This window comes from Streptopelia decaocto (genome assembly GCF_964273445.1).
Source record: "Streptopelia decaocto genome assembly, chromosome: 6".
Lineage (NCBI taxonomy): Eukaryota > Metazoa > Chordata > Aves > Columbiformes > Columbidae > Streptopelia > Streptopelia decaocto.
The window spans coordinates 51,124,761-51,148,254 of record NC_138660.1 but is presented as its reverse complement, the minus strand read 5'-3'; the positions used below and the strand labels follow the sequence as shown (position 1 = coordinate 51,148,254).

The window sequence follows — 23,494 nt, the reverse complement described above, 5'->3', positions numbered from 1 at the left end:
TGGTTTTAATGTATGCTGAAAAAGGTATACAGTAATAGCCTTTCTGGTTCAAAATACACCATAAAATAACAAGAATTTTGCGTTTTATTTAATAAACCACTGTATAACCACTGGTAACAACTCTACATAACCCACTGAGGAGCCAGTAAACAAATAAGGACGGCTAGTTTTAAAGGAATAGTTTAAAAATTTGAACCAGTTTAATTAAACTGCTTACTAATTTTTTTTCTCAAAGGAACACACCTCCCTGGGGTAGCTGGAAAGAACGTGCCTTAGCCAGCAACACTTCATGACACTTTCCACCTCCAGGACACTGCTTCATCCTTCTTATCCCATAGTCCTCCCCTAATACAAGAACAATCATCTTCCAGTACAAGTTTTCCCATGAGAGCCCCACAAGCGTGAGTACTGGAAACCGGGTAAGACCAAAGGACACATGGAAGAACAGGCCATGGAGACTGGAAGCACTGGACATCCATCAGGAGGTAAACAGCCCAACACACCAAAGCAGTTCTATGTCACAGCTGGACACTGTGAAAACTGAAGGACTGTGTGTGTGCGTGTGTGTGTGTGTGTGTGTAGGGAGAACAGAATAAAAGGTTTAAACTGTTCTGGTTTTCCTATTGTAATATTTACTTTTATCTTGTAAGAGCTGTTATTGGTCCAGTAAAAATTACACACTAGGCAGAATAACAACTCTTGAATTTTGTTTTCTAGTGCTGGGCCTGGTTTCAAAGAATAGTAAGGTCATTTCACTACTTCTACTTGAATTCGACGAGGTTTGATCCAAGCCTCAGGTAGGTCCCATTTTATGCCAATACACACAGAGAGTGACAGAAATGACCTCAAAGCAGAGATGGAAAGGTTTGAGGTAAAAATGACAGTTCCAGACTTTCAGCAGCACATGAAAGAAGACACAAGCCAAGGAGGAAAACAAGATAAAAGGGTAGGACTGTGCTGGGAAATGTTTTACACGTGAATGAGAAAGCTGAAAAAAAAAAAGCTGTTTGTGACGCATCATCTTGACACTGAAGATACAGAGTTTGCTTCTGGTCTGCTAAAAAAACCCAAAGTTGTTGTGCAAGTGTTTTGCCAAAGACACCTAAGAAGGCTTGAGGAAGGAAGACTCCATTAGTGAACATTAGACTCATTAACATACAAAAACAGAAATGCAAGCTGTCCTACCTGGGAGACTTGATACTTCTTTGAGTGACTTCTTACAAATATATGGAAGTGGAGCCCCACAATGGTAACTCTGCCACTGCCCTGAAGCGGCATTCATCACCACACAGCTAGTCCCATCCAGCGGGGACAGATTCTGCATATCTATAGCCAGAAACAAACAAAAACAGAAGAGCACAAGTTATCAAACAGTAAGGTAGTAACTGCTTCTTTTTTCTAGTGCTTTTCTACAGAAGAACAACATACTTTGCATAGTACAGCATCTTGTATTTGAAGAGCATAACTTGATTGGTGGCACCTGTCCTACCATAGGTCCCACAGAAAGCTTTTGCAAGAGAGGAAGTTTCAGAATCAAGTAATCTGGACTTCTTTTCCAATGTTTAATCATAGAACCAGGAGGAATGTTCTTTTTACAATACAACAAGCCCTTGGCTGAGCACTTTCCCAGACCAGAAAGATCTCAGGGAAGAACCCTTTTTGCAGCCCTCAGTTTCCTCTGGCAGACCCCCTCCAGCCCCATCCAAACACAGCTCTGCACTCTTTCTCTCCACTCTAACCATAACCCTCACCTTAACAGAAACCTGAGACAAGGCCTCAAATTAAAAATACCACAGTGGAGAACTCTTTTTTGCAGTCCCCAGCTTTCCTCGGAGCCTCTTTGCAATGGTACTTTTTAGCTTGCTCTTTCTCTGAGCCCCAGAGCAAACCCGAGTGGTGTCCTACACAGAGCAGCTCTCCCTGCTATGGGTTCATTCAGTCTCACACAGAAAAGGCTGAGGGTGGAGCTTAGCTCTTCATGGGGCAGTAGGACACAGACAGGGCCAGGCTCTTTTCAGCAGTGTACAGTGAAAGGACAAGAAGTAATGGGCACAACTTTCAGCTAGCAAAATTCCTGTGAGATACCAGCAAGTGTTCTTCACAAGAGAGGTAGACATTAGTACGTCTGCCGTGACTGCAGACTAAATTATGTCACTGTAACTCAGGACAGGCTGGTCTCTAGCCCTGCATTACAGCCCTACAGTGTCATCACAGTTCCAGAAGAAGGTGCAGTCAGTAGTTTGAGCAGCAAAAGTCTCTGACCTTTCCAAAAGAAAAATATTTGAAAAAATCTCACAGAAATTTCTTTCAAAGAAGTAACAGGAACCACTTTTTATTTTTTCACAGACTTCATATTGCAGCACTGTTCTAGAACTGAAGGAAAAAGGGAATTCCACTTTCAAGAGTTCAAAATCAGCCTGACAGAACAATATTAGCTTGAATATTACTGATTATTATTCCTCCAGGATTTTCATGTATACACATGCATGGCATATTTGTGAGAATGTTACAGATACATGCTGAAAATTCCAAACAAATAAGACTCTCACCAGTTCTACTAGAAACATGGGAGTAATTAAAAAAGGGTTTTCAAAAGTTTTATTCTTCCTTTGTCTTCACCTTGAGACAAATTTAAGCAACCTTGAAGTTTAAAAACACTAGTTAGGTTTCTAAACAATGTCAGTTCTTGCACATGCACCAATAATTGTAATATTTGAGGGAAGTCAATGCCATTCTGTCAGTGGGGGTAGAAATTTAGCAGCTAGGGAAGCTGTAGATTCTTTACTAAAATGGACCTCAAAGATACTACTTAAGTTTTATGTTTTTACAAATTCATTAATCTAATCATTCATAAATACAGAATGAGTGCAGAAAAATTCACTGGCTAGGAGGAAAAGATGCTTCTGAACTCTTAAAGGAAGTGGAACAACAATGATTGTTTTGGTGAAACCCAAGGGAGAAAGGTTAGTAACAAACAAAGAAAAAAAGGCAAAGCAAAATATTATACTAGTTTGTGTTGTGAATACTGTTAATACCACTGGAAACATCATTACCTGGATGCCAGTTGAGAAAATTCAAAGGTTTGTGATCTGACCACTGCCAACCTCCAGAAACGTCCAGTTGATTTAAGCCAATCCAAAAGATCTCAGCAATGTCTTCCTTACCTAGAGATAAATTTATTATATTTTTTAAAGAAAACAATTCACATAAAATGCTCATCTTTTATTGGTCTCCTTCACATTAAAAATGTGATCCGAAAGGGCATGCATTTGAGGAAAGAAAGATTGCTACTGTAATTGCATATGTAGCCTTTCTTGAACTGAGGAGGAATTCACCCACATAAATCTTCCCTCCCAATTCCTTCAGACATCTTTCCTTTGGTTTTATATTCCCAACAGTGAATAACTGTCGATAACTCCTCCAGGTCAAGCGTGAACATCAGGGAGGGCAATTGCATGACATGTGGGTAACATGCTGCTAAAACACCTACCACCACTCTGGCCTGTATTTGAGATATTGGGGACATTCCTCATTATAAACATGCACAACAAGTAACCACTACAATGACATCACACAGCTAAATTAAAAAACAAACAAACAAACAACCACTTCCCAAGTGAGATTAGCAGCTTATTCTTGCTACACAGATGAAAGCATCAATGCATTTTAAGTACAGCCAAGTTTTAACCCATAATTTTAAGACAGAAACTAAAATGTTGTCTTCACTTTATGTTAATTTGTCAGGACTTCCCGATATTTGTATGTGAATAATTGCACCTACCTTGTATGTAACTTAATTCAGATGCATTTTGGATGCTAAGTAAATCTCCCCCTTGCCTTTGACATGAAATATAAGCTTCCTTCCAAGAAAGAGCAGATTGTGTATTAAACTGGTAGCAACTTTCAGACCCTGGATCATGTTCCCAGATATCATGACAACCATCCTCTGTTTAAAGGAAGCAGAAGGTACTTGTAACAACAACTATACTGAAACATCACAAACATTTCAAAAGAAAAATTACAAAACTGAAAGTCTAGCAACTTTTTATATTTTATATACATGTACTGCAGACTGTGTGCTAATCGTCCTGTCAATGCTGCGACAGAAAAGAGACCTGCTTTTACCCAGCTTAACAGCAATGTGCTACACCAAGGTGGAGCTGTACATAAAGTAACAGAACACTTTTAGGATGTCTATTGAGAAAGCCAACATGCCTGGTTGTAAGCAGATTCCCCACTTGCCATCACGAGTATAATCTTCAGATGTGGCGCACCATTTCCCACCCGTATGCATTTCATCCTGAATGCAGTCATGATGCCACGTCTCGTTATACAGAAAGGGGAACTCACAGGGTTTTCCATAGGAGTTCCCATCTTTGGTATACACCTCTGCAGGAAAAAAAAATAATTAAAGAAATATATCCAAGTTTTCTAGGGGAGGAAAGGACAGCAAATCAATGTTATGGCTTGTAGAGACATAGTTAATTTAAAAGCATGCAAATTGCACTTGCAGTTTTAATACACCCTATCTTGTTGTTACAGATAATATACAGCAATGCTAGAACTGAAAGAAATGAGACTAAAATATTTTTCTGTACTTTTACTTCTGAGTGGGGAATAACACAGCAGAAGCTTATTTCCCCTTTCCTGATAAGTCAGGGACAAATACATTGTCCAGTTGAAATCCAGGAGGTTTGCACAGAGTACTGCAGAACAAAGCCCTAGGAATCAACGCAAACAGGAGAGGGACTGGCACCGACTGGGCTCTTCAGCCTAGCCACTCTGAACAATTCAAACACAAAGAAAATTGTGCTGTTAAATATGGTAAAGCAAGTTCTCACCACTTCTACCAGCAGGCATGAGATTTCAGATGAGACTGGCTTCCATGGCAAGTGGACAGACCACCAGACCTGACAGTCCAACAGGCTGCAAGTGAGCAGCATGCACTGAATTTGCTTGCATTTGATTGCATATTTTCCCATCAGGAAATAAAATATCTTCAAATCCTACTGCTATTTGAGCTAACAGCAAAATTCCCATCAGTGTGAAGAGGACAGTGTCAGTTCTGATAGATGGTCGTTGACATTTCATTACTAACTAGGGTCTTATTAAAATAGGGGAGAAGGGATCTAAACATGCTAAGAAAGCTACTCCATAACACGACTTCTGCAGTTGTGCATATTTATTTTTTATTAAAAAATAGTTAAATTTTCATACTTGAATATCAATACATCTCTACAGCAAAACATTCTATTGCTTTACTGACCAGTTTTACATATCATACATTTTAAGGATTTATTGGCACAGACATACATCAAAAAGCCCTTAACAAAAAAAAAAAAAAAAAAAGAAAAAAAAAAAGAAAAAAAAGAAAATAAATCTCCAAACCTCTGTACAAACTCACCATGGTAAGGATACCGACATATATCATTGGAGGAACTGTTGCTTCTCCACTGGTCTGTTGCATTTATGCTGGCAGTTACATAGGTAGTCTTGATAGTCACTTTGTACTGAGATGCACCAAGGATGGACGCATCAGCACATCGCCACCACAGCATTAGTTTCGAGTTACAATCAACCATTTTCAGGCGAGACAGTGATGTGGTGAATATATCGAGTCCCAGGCACTGCTTGGACCCCAAATGAAAGAGGCGATTCTGGGATACCCATTTCCATAAAGCTTCACTTGTCTCCTCGCAGTCAGCTATCACTATCCGTGAGTTTTTAACTTGGATGCACTTGTTCAGTGTGTCATGGCGAATGGTAAAAACATCATTGCCTGGATAAGAACAAAATAAAAATCCACATACGGGTGTGATTCAGTATCATAGGATGTTATAGTTTCATAGGAAGTTAATTTTTAAAAGGGTAATCACATTCTCAGACATGCAACCAGAAAAGTACATCAACCGCTGTTTGTACACTATACTATCTCTTTTCTATAAGCCACATTAAGTACATTTTCCTGCTCTTTAGTGAGTAGTCTTTACTTCTGAGGGGAAAAAAAAAAGATCTGTTTCAAAGTCATTATAAAATGAGTGGAGATAAAACGAGGCTGTTTTCTAAGTCAAATCCTATCGATCAGAACTCTAACACATACTGATCAGATCAACTCCTGATAAATTTGCAAGCTTACTGGGTAAAGAATCTTGTGTTCAGGCTTATCCCCAACTGCAGACACACACGGCAGGTACCATAAAATATAATTAAAAATTACCTTCACTTAGTAAGCATTTTTTTTAACTGTGTATCATACATGATATACAATATGACAGGCTCATACATGAACCAGTTTCTGGGTGCAACTGCAGAATTACTAAAATAACTGGCACTGCTTTTGGGAGAGAGTTTTAGAATGAATAGCCCACCAAAGATGCCACACAAAGATTAGGAGTATCTTTTTCAAAACAGTACAGGAACCCTAGTTTCATTTTCAGTTGTGACGCAACTTGTCATTGAAAAGAAAGAAAAAATGTTGGCAAAGCATAATGCACAATTTTAAAGAGATATGGATCTCCCTACAGATACAAGATGACACCTCTGGCAGTAAAAAAGCAACATTATGACAAGTGGCAGTAAGCTTAAGCTAAGCAAGAAAAAAATGTCCTAAAGCTGTTTCTATGCCACAATAAAGACGGCCCCATGGCATAAAACTTTCACTAACTAGGCTGAAATGGACCTTGGCTGTCCCAGACCCATAAGGCTGCAACTCTGCTGTTTAAATAAAGAATCTGCTGAGTAGTGTTTTGTATTTAATAGTAATGCACTGTCAATCACATTCCTACTGTGTTTTTTTTTAATATGACTTAATAATAGGTTTGGCTGAACAGCAAGGAAAATATTCAGTGATGTTATGCAGTGAATTTTACCACTACTTTCCAATATACTCGTGAATTTTCCACTGTATAAGTGCCAAATAGTATCTAAATAGTACTGAGCTGGTAAAACTGTAAAGAATCTCTAAGTCAGCCACCTACTGGAGTGACTTTTCCTAAAGAGCACATTTTAACCAACTGTTTCTTTCATCCTCTCTATTAACTAAATAAGACATTTTAACAACCAAACCTGTTTTTTTGGTATGTTTTTACCCTGTCATTTTTCAGCACGATATCTGCTTTTTGCTTTTCTTCTCCCCTTCAGACTTTCTTCTCCTTTTCAATTTCTTTTAATATGCTCTTGACCTCTTCTCAGATCTTCCCTTTCCTCATTCTTCTTTCACTTCTTCCCACACAACCCTCATTCTGACAGTAAGAACAAACCCACTTCTTAAAATTTCCCGAGAAAACCCGCTGATACTGTCACACCAAATCCCTCTGTACAGCAATTTATTAATACCAGTGCTCAATTAGTCCAGTTCAACGCTCTCGCCATGAAGTTTTACCTGACGTCTTCAGCTACAAAACCGAGCCTGTTTCTGTCAAAGGATATAAAAATATGGGAAATGCAACTATTTAGCGAAGAGCTGAACTTGTTTCCCAGCCGCTCTCACCAAGCTATCGGCGCTGGCTTGCAAGAATTTGCTCAATATGAAACTTTTCCACCTGCGGTCTGGGTAAGCCGCCTGACTCTCTCCCCGAGCATAAGCTGCGAATAGAAACGACGGCTTGAGGCGCCGCAGGGGATCTGCCCAAGTTCGGGTTATTTGTCCTTTGGAGGGAACAGGCCAAAGACCCGCTTCCCTCCCATCGCTCTGCTCCGCGCCGCCGGCCCGGCGCTGGCCCGGCTCGGGGGCGGCCCCGGCACCGCGGGCGCCGGGAACGTGGCACCCGGGGGCTGCGGGGCAGAAGCCTGTTTCGCTGCTGCCCAAGCGAAGCGCACGGTCCGGGATGGAAGTTTGGGCGTATTTCCTCCCCTTCTCGCTCCTCCTTGTAAGTTTCCCACGTTGTTTCCACGCAGTTGGACTTTGCCACCTAGCGCAACACCCGGAGTTGCCGGGAACCGCCGGGGCAGAAGGCCGGTCACTGCACCCCTTTCCCCCTTCGGGCACCCTCCGGAGCGGAAAAGGGCCCTCCGTGCCCCTTGCTCCACTGCGCACTCGCGCAGCACCTCCGCCCTCGCAAGGTGGGCACCCGGCTTACCTGAGAGGTCCCGGCGGGCCGCGCAGCAGACGAGGAACCAGGCGAGACCGCAGGCGGTCAGATAGAGCCCCCCCGCCCGCGCCATCCTCCCGCGGCCGGGCGCGCAGGCTGCGCGGAGCGGGCGCAGTGCCGGGCTCGCTTTGCCGGAGCGTCGCGCCCGCCGCCAGCTGCCTGGACCGCGAGCAGCCGGCCGGATTGGCCCGTCCCGGGAAGCGTCACTTGTTGCCAGGAGAAGAGCGGTCCCGGGTTTGCGGCCAGGGGCGGGGCCGTGGCTGGGCGGCTGCCGGGTGTGAGAGGTCGGGGTGGCGGGGACGGGCGGGCCGCGGCAGCCCCGCCGGGAGCGAAGTTACAGCGAAGGGGAAATCGCAAGTGAAAAAGACGAGGAAAACATGGGGGAGATGAAGGGGACATGAGAGGAAGGGAGAAAAAAAAAGAAAAAAAAAAGAGGAACAGTGAAAGAGAAAAAGGAAGCAGAAAAAAATTAGGAAAATATGGGGAAAAATTGAGAAAAAATAGAAAAGCAGACCTAACTATTGCACGGTTATTGAAGTCCCGTGCCTGTGACACCCCAGGGCCATGCTTCAGCGCCAGTCACTCCCACCGCGTTACGGACCTGCACAGGGACCAGCTGGACCTTGAGAAGCTGAAGGAGGAACAGAGGCAGCCGGCAGCCTTGCTGTGCTCGCTGACAGTTTTCTGGTGGCTAGCAGCTAAAATCGTAATTGTCTGATCCGTTTCTGCCGGGGAAGGGGGAGGAGGGGATGAGATTTGGAGCAGTTGAAATAACTGTTGCTCAGAAAATTACCATGCTGGTTACAGGAAGTTACAGAACCAAAAATAAAAACACAAAGTCTGGGAGAATGAAGAGAAGAGAAGGAAGAGAAGGAAAATTGACAGAAGTACATAAAACAAAAACACATCTGTTTATATCTGCGCATTAGGTGATGTGGTGCTGACCTGGAAGAGCTGTATTGATCAAACCCCAGCTGTGCAAGAAAGTGCTTGCAAAGTCACAACAACAACAACAAATTGGCTAGGAAAATCAATTGTGATTAGACTTGAAGGAGCAGCCATTGAGGGAAATAAGTACTAGATTTTCATAGATGGGAAGCCCAGCATGCAGTCTGTTTTATGTGTTTCAAATGTGCCCATCATGTAGGAATCTGGACACCAGGAACACAGGAGTTGAGGGTGTGCTAGGCTGGGAATTGAGCAGAAAGATAGTGAACACAACCAGGCATCTGTTAAGTGTGCAAATGTTCTCTCCTGCTGGAAACTGCAGAACAAGACCTGGCTGCCAAGGCAGGAGCTACTTGAAAAATCAGAAATCAGATTCAGAGAGTGGTCCGTAGCTACAGCAAAAGCAAAACTGTGCTACAAGAAAGAGTTTGTTTTGTGGAAGAGCAAAGATTTAAAGTCTCCATGCAGAGTGGGAGGCAGAAATTCCCCACTGGTGAGTCTGATACAAAAGCAAGCTATTGAAACCAAAATTAAGTACGTGGTGGGATGGTGTGTCTCTTTTTAAATAAAACAAAAAGACAAGAAGCAGTAGGTGTGAACCCTGCATCCCTGTGAACCTTTCCAAATGTGTGCTATTTCTTATGTAATAACTGACTGTCCTAGTTTTGGTATAAAGACTAGTAAAGCATTTAACTTTGCAACTAATAGCTTGCAGTGTATATTTACTGAACATACACCAGCAACTCTGAAATTAACACCATCCTATTTACCAAACATGTATCAGCAAATATGTATATTAATAGGGGGGAGGTTCTCTTAAGCTATCTTAATGTACATCATAACATATGCTCTCCAATATGCACTTCCACTTTGAGGTCCTTTTTCATTTATCTGTTTATAAAATACCGTACCAGATAACACAGGATAAGACCCTGATCCTGACACAGAAATTAAAGGATGCCAAAGAATAGGAAAGATTGCTGCCATTTGCACAGGTGCTTCTTGGCTTCAGTTTTGCATGCACACACATGCCCTATACTTAAACTCTGTCATACATTAATGTAAGAGGAGATACACAATGTATAGCCCTTGTGAGCCCACCAAAACACATCTCTTTCCACATGTTAGAAAACACGTGTTAGAAAACACATCTCCTCCATCCAAGCAACAGACAGAGAAGAGTATATAGACTCACACCTGTACAACTGTTTGGTTAAAGTGCTTTACACACAAAACAAGAAGCCAGTGTTCTGATGACAAGTTTAAAAAATAGGAAGTTATTGAAAATCACATATAAACAGTAGTCTTACTGTTTTTCTTATCAAAAGCCTTTTTTAAAAAAGCCCGAACACAAATACTTTTATTTTGGTTTGTGGTTTCTTTTTTCTTTTTTGGCTTCTACTAAGGCAAAATAAGTTGCAGTACAATGTTTTGTGGTCTGTGGAAATGATCAATTAAAAGATAATATGCAAAATGTGGTTTTTAACCCTTCAGTGGGCTTGCACAGTGTCTGTGTGGCTAACCAAATTTTGTGCATTCTGGTGCTATGCACTCCCCCACTAAGGCAGAAGTCTGTCAGTCAACCCGGCAGCCTGTGCACGACAAAACCCACTGTGACAACACTGATCTCTGCAGGACCACACACAGGCCAGTGTGTCAGGAATCAGAAGGACCTGGGCACTGGAAAACATCCTTTGATACCTCATATCCCTGATGAAATTTAACAAGGACAAGTGTAGAGTCCTGCATCTGGGCAGGAACAACCCCAGGTTCCAGTATAGGTTGGGAGATTACATATTAGAGAGCAGTGTAGGGGAAAGGGACCTGGGGGTCCTGGTGGACAACAGGATGACCATGAGCCAGCACTGTGCCCTTGTGGCCAGGAAGGCCAATGGCATCCTGGGGTGTATTAGAAGGGGGGTGGTTAGTAGATCGAGAGAGGTCCTCCTTCCCCTCTACTCTGCCCTGGTGAGACCACATCTGGAATATTGTGTCCAGTTCTGGGCCCCTCAGTTCAAGAAGGACAGGGAACTGCTGGAGAGGGTCCAGCGTAGGGCAACGAAGATGATTAAGGGAGTGGAGCACCTCCCTTATGAAGAAAGGCTGAGGGAGCTGGGTCTCTTTAGTTTGGAGAAGAGGAGACTAAGGGGGGACCTTATTAATGTTTATAAATATATAAAGGGTGAGTGCCATGAGGATGGAGCCAGACTCTTCTCAGTGGCAAACAATGATAAGACAAGGGGTAATGGGATCAAGCTGGAACACAAGAGGTTCCACTTAAATTTGAGAAGAAACTTCTTCTCAGTGAGGGTGACAGAGCACTGGAACAGGCTGCCCAGGGAGGTTGTGGAGTCTCCTTCTCTGGAGACGTTCAAAACCCGCCTGGACATGTTCCTGTGCGACCTCACCTAGGTGTTCCTGCTCCAGCAGGGGGATTGGACTAGATGATCTTTTGAGGTCCCTTCCAACCCCAAACATACTGTGATACTGTGATATCCCAAGCACTCAACCAGAAATCCACAAAACACACCCAGAAAAGCCAGCCCCCATGTCCATTACAAGACCACCAGTTGCCACCAGTAACTTCCAGGCAGCCAGCTCCTCACCTAAGTGAAGTCAACATGCTTCTATTCCCCAAAAAGGCTGGTGCACATCAACATTTATACAACTGGTGTCTGTTTCTGGTATTAGTTCTGCTACATGCAGTTGGAGAGAAGAAGTTGGAAAGTCACCTCTTTCCTCTCCCCCCATAGTACAGCATATTTCTCATCCCCAAAAAGGTTCCCAAATGTCTTTGTAATGGAGCTAGATTTCAAAGGCAATATCGCAAACAACCTTTTCTCAGCTGAATTTTCTGATCCTATGACCTAAGCAATCTCTCATGTGGAAGATTCTTGGCTTCCTCTTGTCATTCATGTTTTAATCATGCCAGATATAAAAAAGGAGGATTAAAAATATTTCCTTGAGGTAGATGGCTGTAAAGGGAGCAATAACAAACCAACCAGTATTTTGGAAAGAACAGTGCAGGAAAAATCAAAATAAGTGTATGTCATATGATAACCTAAGGAAATCTAATATAATTTTCTGCTTACTGAAAAAGTGGGTTTGTACCAAAACTTATAAAAATTATAACAGTGCCAAAGTGTACTTCTTAAATTATTTATCAATGAGGCTTCTGCATTTAATGTGAGCTGTGCAGCAGCATTACTCACAGCATAATCAATGAATAATTTCTGTACTGCAAATCGCAAACATTATCACGTCCCCATGAATACCTACAGCTCATTGCAAAGCAGCACTAATAGCCAAACAAACTTCAAATATGCCTACAGAGATAACCAAATACAGAATTTCAGATACAGGAGGGACCCAACCACAGAGCTGAGAGTAATGCACAGCAGCCTTTTCTCTTGTTTTCAAGCAAATGACTTTGCCTTTCCAGTCATAAAAGCCTTTCAAGGTGCCAACATCATGACTAAGAGCCTTGTATTTCTAGCAGGAGTCTTTCTTGCTCATCAGCAGATAATTTCTCTGCTTTTATGCCCATATGTTTATAACAATAGCATTACCTGCAGAAAGTGTCAACACCTGTCTATCTATAAATCTCCACCCTCTCTCTCTTCTGTTCACCACATGAAACGGATACTTGCATGAGCAACCTTCCTGCCTCTTTTACAATCAATACATTGTAATCCAGTTTTTCTGGCTAGATTGAGTGCATCCACATGACACTGATCACAAAGGGAATGCTGGACAAGGATTTTCTACCTCCAGCATCTCTCAGGAGTGGGAAGAGGCTCTGGAGATGGTAATTTCCACTCTTCTCTGTTCCCGCCAGCAGTGACTTTGAAACTGTGACATCTGAACAGGGAACACTAGTTGCTTATTACTTTTTCCACCTTGCAACACTCGTTCTTGCAATACCCAGGCCCTTACAGAAATAAAAAACCCAAACCAAACCAAACAAACAAACCCCACCAAACAAATGCAAGCTTACGAGAGTTGCAGGAGCAGAGTTATTTCCTGAGGCAGAGGACTTTCTCTAAGTCATTGTGCCTGCAAAGCAGCCATCAGACAAAGATTTCAATCCTACCTAGAGTCTGCTGCTAAGTTTAATATTAGAACATGGCTCTGGTTTGAATACAGTGTCTGCTAACTATTTAAAATATCATGGACACCTTTGAAGATTAGTTTAGCATAAGAGAAAACTGGATAATTTTGTGGCTAAAAGTGATATGATTCTGTTTTTTGACATACACACGTTTGGTTTGATTGAGTTAGTCCCATACATGGCCATGAAAACAAAAATCACTAAAATTCGAAGGGGATGTGACAAGCATTCAACAACTTATTTGGATACAGAGAAGTGGTGCCTAGAGGGGTATTTAAGCAATAACTCTGATTTGTTTTTGCATTAATGCCACCTGGATGGTCTTTTCTTCATGGACACTCACTCTATTTGGTGGCTTGCTTTTTTAACTGGATGTTGAGGACTGAATTATTTTTAAACATTAAAGAATATTTGGCTTTTAGCAAAAAGGGAAGACAAAGGAAAATAGCTTTCCTCTGTTGTGGCTTTAGATTTCCTGTTTCAGTGGCAGCAGCCTAACCTTTTAGCACATTATGAAACCATTGTATTGCACAGTAAACTGAAGATGAAATCACACACTCTGCTGAATTTTTATGTAGTTCTGACATCTCTTTAACAATCTCTATGTGAATCTTTGGCATGAGTTCCAAGGTTTTGAGTTTTTTGTTACATTTGAAGGTTTTATTATTGTTAGGGATTCTTATATTTGACACTCTGAAAGTGCCATAATTTATAAGAAATAGGCTGTATGTTATTATAACATTTTAGAGCCTGTTCTGTTTCTCCCACTACACAGAAACATGGTAGGTAACTTCCAGAAATAATAAAAGGAATTACAAACCTTTAGTCTAATAGCGACCTCCTTTATTACTCAAATGTGAGGGCGCCAACTGGTGCAGCGCTGCCGCCAGGTCTGTCCTGCTGTGTATTCAAGTTCAGATTTGACAAGGCCTACTGAAATACCAGAAATGGGTCTGAGAAATAAGACAAAGAAAGGAGGGTGGACACATGTACTTGGCATCTTTGTTTGTTGATAGCAGGGAATGTCTTTCTCTATGTGTTTGTTTGGCTTTGTCCTCCTGCTGGGATCTCTGTGTGCTCCTGGAACAACAACAAAATAATACAAATTGTGCTTTAACATTCAGAGACCTGCTTAAAATCTTAAGGTAAGTGGTAAATTATACTCTTTTGTGGCACTTTAAGAAAAGGTTTCTGACACCTGTACTGAGCAATTTTAATGGAAATGGTGCCTCGGTGTAGTAGTTCTGCTGAGAGTGTTAATATGCTCAGTCTCCTCAAAAGCTCTTTTCCATTGTTACTGTGCTGGTGTAGGATTAATACTCAAATTATGCTTGTGGGAGCTTGCAACTCAGATGATATTTCATGCCACATTACATTTGTTGCAAAAAATGTAGTTTGAAAAGAACATCATTTATAATTTGGGAAATGTTTTCAAGCAAATAAAAATTAATTCAGGTGGAAGAGCTTTTAAATCTAAACAAAAAAATCTTTTTTTCTTCTTTAAACATGCAAAGCAGAACAGTTCCCTAAAAGTGCTGGGGAAGAGCCTGTGGTTTTGAGTCTCACATGATGTTCTGGAGGCAAAATTCACTTTGATGGAAGGAAGATGAAGATAAGACCCTCTACAATGGCACTCTCCAAAATGCTCCCACTGCCTAATGTGTGATCAGAAAGAGACAAAATTTCAGTGTGGAGCTGAGAGGATGGTGTAAAGAGTAAAATTTCAGATTGATCTGCACTTGGGAGCACTTATGAGATAAAAAGAGCCTGTTTGGAAAGGGTGGACTCATTGGGGGCATTTAAGGTTGTGATTGATTAAGCTATAAATTGAAGAGCAGCAGGCATGGGGAGCACAGTTCAGTATGCCACCAGCAAAGACTTAGAAATTGAGCCTTTTTGAGCGCAGGAAAGGCCAGAGAACAGAAATAAGGAATGGAAAACAGAGTTCCTCTCGAAACGGGAGATGAAGAAAGAAACAAACACTGCAACAACACGTACTTTTACACAAATGCTAAAAACCCAGTGAATAGATAGAGGGAAATCAAATGCTTAGTCTTATGTGAAGACAACGACATGATAGACACGTGTAGGACATCCTAGTACCAGAACATAAATATACAGAGAAGAGTCACCTCTGCTGGTGATGGAGTATTGAAATTTATTAGTGAGATCTTTTTGTCCAATCAAATGAACAAAGTAAGGACCTAGCAGGTGACACAGAATCCACATGGACTGAAATCTCAGCTTTAAGCATATGGAGTACTCAGTCTGCAGACTACGTGCCTGACCAGAAGACAGAGAGGGTGGGCTGACAGAGATCGAATGGGCAAAGATGGAGGGAAATATCACTGAAACTGTGCTTCAGGTAACCCCTGTGTTGTCCGGACATTGCAGCACTGGAATATAACACAGACTACATAAGACTCCATCGATGCTGCTTCACAGAGCGGCTAGACAGGGAAGCCACAGAAGAGGTGCAGCCCTTCATTTGGTCCTCATTAATGTGCCAGATCTTGTCCTACATCTTCAGTTCACAGTTGCTGTTCCTGTATTTATATTAAAAATTCCCGTGGGTTTGACAAAGGCCAAGCGTGCACAGCTGTTACACCCAGCTTCAAAGGGACAGAGGCATAGCAGCGATAAAGCTTGTGAAGAGGAAACAAAAAGGAGCAGCTAGGAACAGTACATTCTTACAGGTGGAGCTGAATTTCCTGAAGGATGCACAGCACAACATCACTGTACACCATCTACTAAAGTCCTAAGAACTACCCTGTCTCCCTGAAAATAAGCCCTAGCCTGAAAATAAGCCCTAGCATGATTTTTCAGGATTTTTGAGGATGCTCAAAATATAAGCTGTACTCCAAATATAAGCCCTTTTTACAATTCATAAGAATTGTAAAATTAAGTAGCACTTAAATTTAAGTAGTGTCCAGGCAGCTGTACATGTAAAAAAGTAATAAGTTTTGCAGCAAAAATTAATATAAGACCCTGTCTTATTTTCAGGGAAACAGGGTAGTAAAAGGAGGTGGGCACAGATAATCTCACCACAGGGGAGGTTATTAGAAACAAGAAGTTGAACTCATCTCCAAATGAAAAAAAACAGAAAGAATTGTAAAGTGACATACTAAAGGAAAAACAGTGAAAGAACAATTTAAAAGTGTGAGCAGCAGCTAGCAAAAGGAATCCAAGCTAATATTAAATCTGTCTTTAGACATATCAAGACCAAGAATCCCATCGGACTCTGACAGATCAAATTAAAACTGCAAAGTAAAAAGAGGACAGGCCAAAACATTTGCAGAGGAGCTAAATGATGTATTTGTATGTGTTCACTGGAATAAGCAGATGATTTCCATATTTAGAAAGTCTGTAATCCAAAATATGCAGAGTATCAAATCTCCAGGACTGCCTAAGGGAGTGCAGATAAGAAATAGCAGGTCTGTTGATGGACCTTTCTCTTCAAGCTTCCTCTGCCTGGAGAGTGGCAATGTGACACCAATCTCTAAAAAAGATTCCAGGAGGAAAATGAGGGGACAGGATGGACAACACTAAATGCTGACAAGCTTAACATCAGTGCCAGGCAAAGCAGCAGGAACTGTGATAAAGGATAGAATTAGTGTGCACCTGGATAAATAAGATCTTTTTGGGCAGTGCCAACACATCATCTCTAAACATAGTAACTACCATCTAGGCCTCTAGAGTGTTTTGGTGAGGTCAGCAAGCATGTGGACAACAGTGATCTGGCTGATATGGTCCACCAGTAATTTCTTGAACTGAATGAAAGCTCCTACTGGGTGAACAAATCAGCAGGCACTCCGAAATGGAACTTGCTGTTCACATTTTCTATTGATTTGAGGACATTTTATTATAAATAAATTGTTTGTACCTTACTCTCTTTGTTTCTGAGAGTGAGACTGAAATAGCTTTTGTTATTACCCACAGCTTACATGACGCTGGGACTTGAACAAGAACTACCTGTCTGTGACTCAACACTCACATAACTTGAGATAATGTTTGTGGGTGGACAGCGCATACAAATGAGCTGATAGAACTTTTCTCTGTGCTTGACACCATGGGTAAATCAGGGAGAGACTATGAGAGCATTGCTATCAGCTTTTCATCACTGCACAAGTACAGAGGGTGAGCTGGTTTCAAGCGCTTGACGCATAATATATGAGGGGAAATGCGGTAGGTGAAGACAGGACAGAACAGCACAGATCCCTTATGACTCAGATCTGCAGTGCTCTGCACATGCACTAAACATTTACAAGTTTATAGGCAAAACTTCAGAGTATAATAGATTTTAAGCTAAAAAGCCTAATTATTCACTATTTGATCACTACAGACATCACCTCTATGTATGATGTACTCCCATTGTGGAGACTGTAAGTTGTGTCCAAGCTGAACCTGTTCCTGGCTTTGATTTCAAAGCCCAATTTTTACAGTTCCCCCCCTCACCCACCCAAACTTTCCATACATTTCAGAACCTACTCTACTTCCTGTGCTGAAGATGACAAGGAATAACTCTGCTTTTTATGGTATCTTACAGAAGACTGACTAACAACACTGTGTGAGTACCTCTAGTTAGATTTTTAGTGGAAAAAAAAAAAAAAGAAAAATTATCATAATACTATATATTCACTAAAATAAATATACAGTCTTATTACCGCTTTTTGATTTGTATACATATCTTCATTCTCAATATACTTAATAAATTGCAAAATGCTAAAAAAATTGAGAATGAACAAAGGTTTGTAGTAGTGAAGATAATGCAACTGCATGTAGAGTTCTAGTTATCAATCTACTTAATTTGTGCTTAATTAAATAGTCCTATTTCTTTAAGGAGTGCATCTACTTTATTTATTTATTTGGTTTTGGCCATAATGTACCTATAGTAGTAAAACATAAATTGGTACATGTGTTCTGTTAAACGGCAGCACTTAACTCTATGAAGTTCATAAATTTCTTAAGGTTTGTGTTTATTTCTCAGTGCTGAAACCGTTTGGCCATGCAAAATGACTAGCACATCTCCCTGCTTAGAGGAGGGTCAGCTAGAGCAGGTTGCCCAGGGCTATGTCCAGTTTAATTTTGAATATTTCCACAGATGGAGACTCCACAACCTCTCTGGGCAATCTGCTCCAGTGTTTGACCACCACTACAGTAAAAAAAACTGTTTCTTCTTTTTAAAAAGGATTCCCTGTATGTCAGTTTGTGCCTATGGCCTCTTGTCCCTTCACTGAATGCCACTGAGAGAAAGAGACTGGCTCCATCTTCTTTACTCTCCCCAATATGAGGTATTTAGATACATTGATAAGATCTCCCTGAGCCACTCCTCAGTCAGTCCCTTAATCATCTTGTGGCTCTTTGGTGGATTCAGTCCAGTAAATCCATATCTTCCCTGTACTGGGATGTCCAGAATTGGATCCAGCACTACAGAAGTGTCTTGCCAGTGTTGAGTAGAGGGAAATGATCACCCACCTTTAGCTGCCAGCAACACTCCTCCTAATGCAGTCCAAGATACTCTTGGCCACCTTTGACAGAAGGGCACATTGCTGGCTCATGCTGAAGCTGGTGTTCACTGAGATTCCCAGGTCCTTTTCTGTAAAGCTACTTCCCAGCCAGCTGGTCCCCAGGTTCTATTAATGCGTAGGGGCATTACTCTCCAGGTGCAGGATTTGGCATTTTGCTTTGTGGAACTTCATGTGATTCCCCTTGGCTGATTCTCCAGCTTGTTGAGATCCCTCTGAATGGCAGTGTAACATCTGGTGTACCAGCCACTCCTCTCTGTCTTCAGCTCTCTGCATACTTGCTGCAGGTGCACTCTGTCCTGTCATCCAAGATCATAAATGAAGATGTTAAACAGTATCGGATCCATTATTGACCCCAGGAGTACATCATTTGTGATTGGCCTTCAGCTGGACTCTGTGCCACTGATTATAATCTTTTGAGTCTGGCATTTCAGCCAATTTTCAATCCACTTCACTGTGTACTTGTTTACTCAGCAATTTGTTAATGAAGATACTATGACAGCCAGTGATGAAAGCCTTGCTAAAGTTAAGATGATTAACATCTTCATCTCTCTCCTCATCCACTAAGCTGGTAATTTAGTCACAGAAGGCTATCAGGTTGGTCAAGCACAGTTTTCCCTTCGTAAGTTCATACTGATGACATAAATTATCTTCATGTCCTTAATATATTTGGAGTTGGTTTCCAGAATTACGTGCTCCATCACCTTCCCAGGTATTGAGATAAGGCTGGATGGCCTGCAGTTCCCCAGTTCCTCCTTTTTCATCTTGAAGCTAGGCATGATACTTGCTTTCTTCCAGTCCTCCTCTGATCACTGTGACCTTTCAAAGACACTTTAGTCTGGCCTCACAATGGCATCTCCCTCAGCACTTGTGAATGCAGTTCACTGGGTCCTGTGCACTTGTTTATGTCCACTTTGTCAAAATGTTCTGATCTTCTCTACTGCAGGTAAGTCTTCATTGCTCCAGATGCTTCCACTTGTCTTGGGGTCTTGGCATTCCTGAAAGCAAATCTTACCAGTATAGACAGAGGTGAAGAAGGCATTGAGTACCTCTGCTTTTTCCATGTACTTTGTTACCACCACCCCATTCAGCGGCAGGCCCACATTTTCCCTAGTCTTCCTTTTGCTGCTGATACACCTGCAGAAGTCCTGACAGCACAGAGCTATTCAGCTTTATCACTTTTCTCTAAACTGGACTGGTCCACTAGGAAAGTTCCCAGACAAAGAGAAGATGCTGCTGTCCCCTTTTTAACAAAACATGGACAGTTTGGGCATCTTTGCTATGCCAGACTCAAAGGCAATCCTGTTTTCTAAGAGGAATCTGCACTCGCATTGATCCAGGTGAATTCAGCAACCACCAGGCTAAAGCAAGTTCTCAGCGTCTCCTGTTGGAGCTGATCTCCTTTATTCAAAGTACTGAAATATTTATTACAGCACAAAGTGGAATTTAGGTCTCCCTATTCTCTTTCCCCACAAATGAGTACTGTTACTACTGGAGCACAATCTCACTCGTATTCTCATTGTGACCAGCTGAATGTTTACTTATTGGTATAAAGTCCAATGGTTAGACTATGCTCCCCTCCTATGCTCCTAGCCCTGGACTGGACAACCTGAAGTCTTCAGAAAGACAAATATGGATTTTAACTAACGCAGTCACAGACTTTGAATGCAATTGTAATCCTACCTTAAAAATAGAATGATCCAACCACTAATTTCAGAAGCGAAACTTTACAGCAACAATAACCATATTTGTAAAACCTAACATTTATCTTTAACCTTTAGTCCCACACACTTTCATAGCCATGAGCCTTGCCAGAGAGGACGTGACAGACACAGCAAAGTGGGAACAAGCAGAAGGGAAGCCAAGAGTCTTGACTTTAAAAGCACAAGTCAGAGTATATTTTATTCATCTAACAAAACATGTTAAAACACAAGCATTGGACATAAAAAGAAAGCATGAGCAAACACAAACATAGTGCTAGCGATCACTTTAAACAGAAGGTGCTGTCAATTAGTTTATTGTTAAAAGCTGTACCATGGATTTTGAAAGGATTGTTAACGCTGTAATATAATGCCATAACAACACTGTAATGAAACAAGTTTTGGATGGTAATCTCACATTTTTAACCCAATACATAACTGAAAATAAGAGTTGGTTTATCCATTTCATTACATTGATATTTAGCTCCTTCCTGTTAGTGCTATTAGCTTGAACTGAGACCAAAATTTAGTTCAAGTTTAGTCAGAAAAAAATAACTTTGGAAATTAAATTTTACCACCAATTTTCTGACAAAACATGTGTCTGTCTGGCATCAGAAGCAGTCTGGAAATGGTAATGGAATGAGGTACTTCACACTGTTCCTGAAAAGGGGTTTCCCCTTAGTAACAAGGTATTGTTTTTGCAACTTGCATGGTACTTGGCGATCATTCTCCCTAGAAGACTGCCAAATAGTATTTTTTTTCCCCTCATTTTATATGTGGTATACTGAAAGCAAAAAGCACATGAGTTGGCCAAGATGACTTAGTGATAGTAGTGAAGCCAGGAAACAGAGCCTGGACCTGCCTATCTCCCAGCGTCAGGCAAATCCTTTTGCCTGTACCTGCCACCAAACAGCACAACAGCAAAATGCATGGCTTTTCTTCTGTCTTTATTTCTCCATTTCAGAAGAAATCTAGGCAAAGACTGGTTGATCCATGACACAGTCACTGACCATTGCTTTGATGTCATTTGGCTACTTGTTTGCTAATAGTATTGGAACTGCCTAAGCAAAGACACAGTGATGTATGCCCACGCATGTTCAATATTCCACCTGCTAGATTTGTTTGCTTGGTGGGGGAAGGAGGGTGTTTATTTGTGGGGCTATTTTGTTTTGGTTTTGGTGGTGTGGTTTGTTTTGTTGTTGTTGCTGTTTGTTTGCGGTTTTGTTTGTTTGTGTTTTTTTGTTTGGTTTGTTGATTGGTTGTTTGGGTTTGTTTTTGTTTTTTCCCGCAGTGGCAGGATCAGAGCATTAGGACGCACAATGTAAGGCATCTCATACAACTGGCATTTTACCAGCAGGAGTCAGAGTTGAGTCCCTTTTGCATTAATTACTATAAAAATATGTGGATTTTTCTGATCTGATCTTGAAGTGTATAGTAACACAGTAAGATTCTCATTCATGGTCATTCTTGGATGCATGAGCTTAATGCTCTCTGTCAAAAATACTATACGTGTTCACTATCTATAACTGGTTGCAATTTAAATCAGTCCTGGGAGGGACAGAGGACTGTTGCAATATTCTAGAAATGACACACTTATAATTAATCCAGTTTGTCATTTGCAATGGCTGTCAGTACACACAGACACAAGTTACAGCAATGCAGCTAAAGAGAGTTGCAAATAATCAGAGATTGAACAAGTTCAGAAGGTACTTTGCTAGCTACTGTACTTTCTACAGGATAGTACTTTAGCTAAGCTGGTAATACAACCTACAGCATTAAAAACAAGTACAAAATATGCTCATCTCTGGTATTAAATTAATTGTCAAGCAATTCAGCTTTAAAAAGCTTGCCTAACAAAAATAAGATTTTTCTCTAACAATCTGACACCTAAAATGACTACATACTGAATTACGAGGAACAAAACAAAATTCAGTTTAGCATCCCACATGATCTATTTGTTTTAAACAATAACACATTCTGCTACATCTGTTTTGGCACTTACTTGCTAACAGCAGATGTCTCTGTGCTGCAACCAACATATCAAGCAGGAAAAGAGCTCCAATATTAAGCAAATGCTGAAAGCTGTTCCTAAATTTATTTTTCTCCCTTATCTTTTTTGTTGTTGTTGTTTTGTTTTTCTGTTTCCATTTCATACTATAATTATAGCTAAGACTTACCACAAGTTAAACACTGAACTTCACTGCACTGGAATTTGGTATAGTGCCCATATCTAACTCTTGCTTTCTTCTACCCCTAAAATACCTGAAATGGTGGAGAAGTACCTGCACGTAGTGTATAGCCACCTTTCTGGCCACGTTGTAGAGGAACAAGTAGAGCATCCAGGCAGAGTGAGATGTAAATATGTCGCAGCAGAGCCTACTGTCCAAAGACTATTATGCCTTTTTTGTTGTTGTTATTTATATTTTAAAATTAGGTATATGAATATTTATCACAGTAACTTTAGAATAATATTGTCCAAGGCACAGTATGCAGTTTGATGCTCCTCTCCTCTTTACAGCTTTGAAGATCCCCTTTTCCTTATTACAAAGTGGTCAAGAGGCTGACAATAATCTTTCCTCCCATCTTATGATTTCTATTGCAATAAATAAATAACTTCTCTTCATTCCCTAAAGTCATTCCTTACTCTTAGACTTATTTCAGCCTCAGGACTCAGCATACTACAGGGAGAAAATTAGTCTAAGACTGAATTCTTACCTATCTTGAGGAATTCAGTCATACAACACAAACTGTCTCCTCTCTTTCTGCTAAAAATACAAGCCACAGTGTACTTCTTTTCAAAAGAGATCTACATTATTTTGATATTTTCCCAGAATGCTTTGTATGCACTTTTCCAATTAAATCTCTCCCCTAGAGGGTTAATAATTAGCAAACTGACTTCTCCAGCTGGTTTTGTTCAAAGTGCCGTCATCCTCCTGAATTCAGTCAACATCTATCAGAAACAAAGACGTCAAACAAAACATATTAGGCTTCAGTATTCTCTTGTGAAGTTTTGGCCTCCAGCCAGAAAATTTTGTTATTTTCTATGTAAGCTTTATTTTTCTTTCCCTGACCAGCAGTTAGTATGGATCAAAAGAACCATTGCTTTAAAATGCAGTCATA

At 41.0% G+C, this 23,494-nt stretch overlaps 1 protein-coding gene and 1 long non-coding RNA gene across 2 annotated transcripts in view; both read right to left on the bottom strand.

Moving 5' to 3' along the window:
• LY75 (lymphocyte antigen 75) overlaps positions 1-8,255 on the bottom strand; it is a 46,575-nt gene extending 38,320 nt beyond the window's left edge. Inside the window, exons 1-6 of the mRNA XM_082057191.1 lie at positions 8,079-8,255; positions 5,405-5,779; positions 4,216-4,389; positions 3,782-3,946; positions 3,054-3,164; positions 1,186-1,326 (exon numbers count right to left, since the gene is read on the bottom strand). Coding sequence (XP_081913317.1) covers positions 1,186-1,326; positions 3,054-3,164; positions 3,782-3,946; positions 4,216-4,389; positions 5,405-5,779; positions 8,079-8,163 — 1,051 coding nt within the window. The 5' untranslated portion in view covers positions 8,164-8,255. The remainder of the gene's footprint in view (positions 1-1,185; positions 1,327-3,053; positions 3,165-3,781; positions 3,947-4,215; positions 4,390-5,404; positions 5,780-8,078) is intronic.
• A 5,720-nt stretch (positions 8,256-13,975) lies between these two features.
• Positions 13,976-19,876, bottom strand: LOC309441008. The gene is made up of 3 exons (XR_014184304.1): positions 18,625-19,876; positions 16,598-16,648; positions 13,976-14,229 (listed from the first exon to the last, which is right to left on the bottom strand). It is a non-coding gene; the product is annotated as an uncharacterized lncRNA (long non-coding RNA).
• Positions 19,877-23,494: the final 3,618 nt, after the last annotated feature.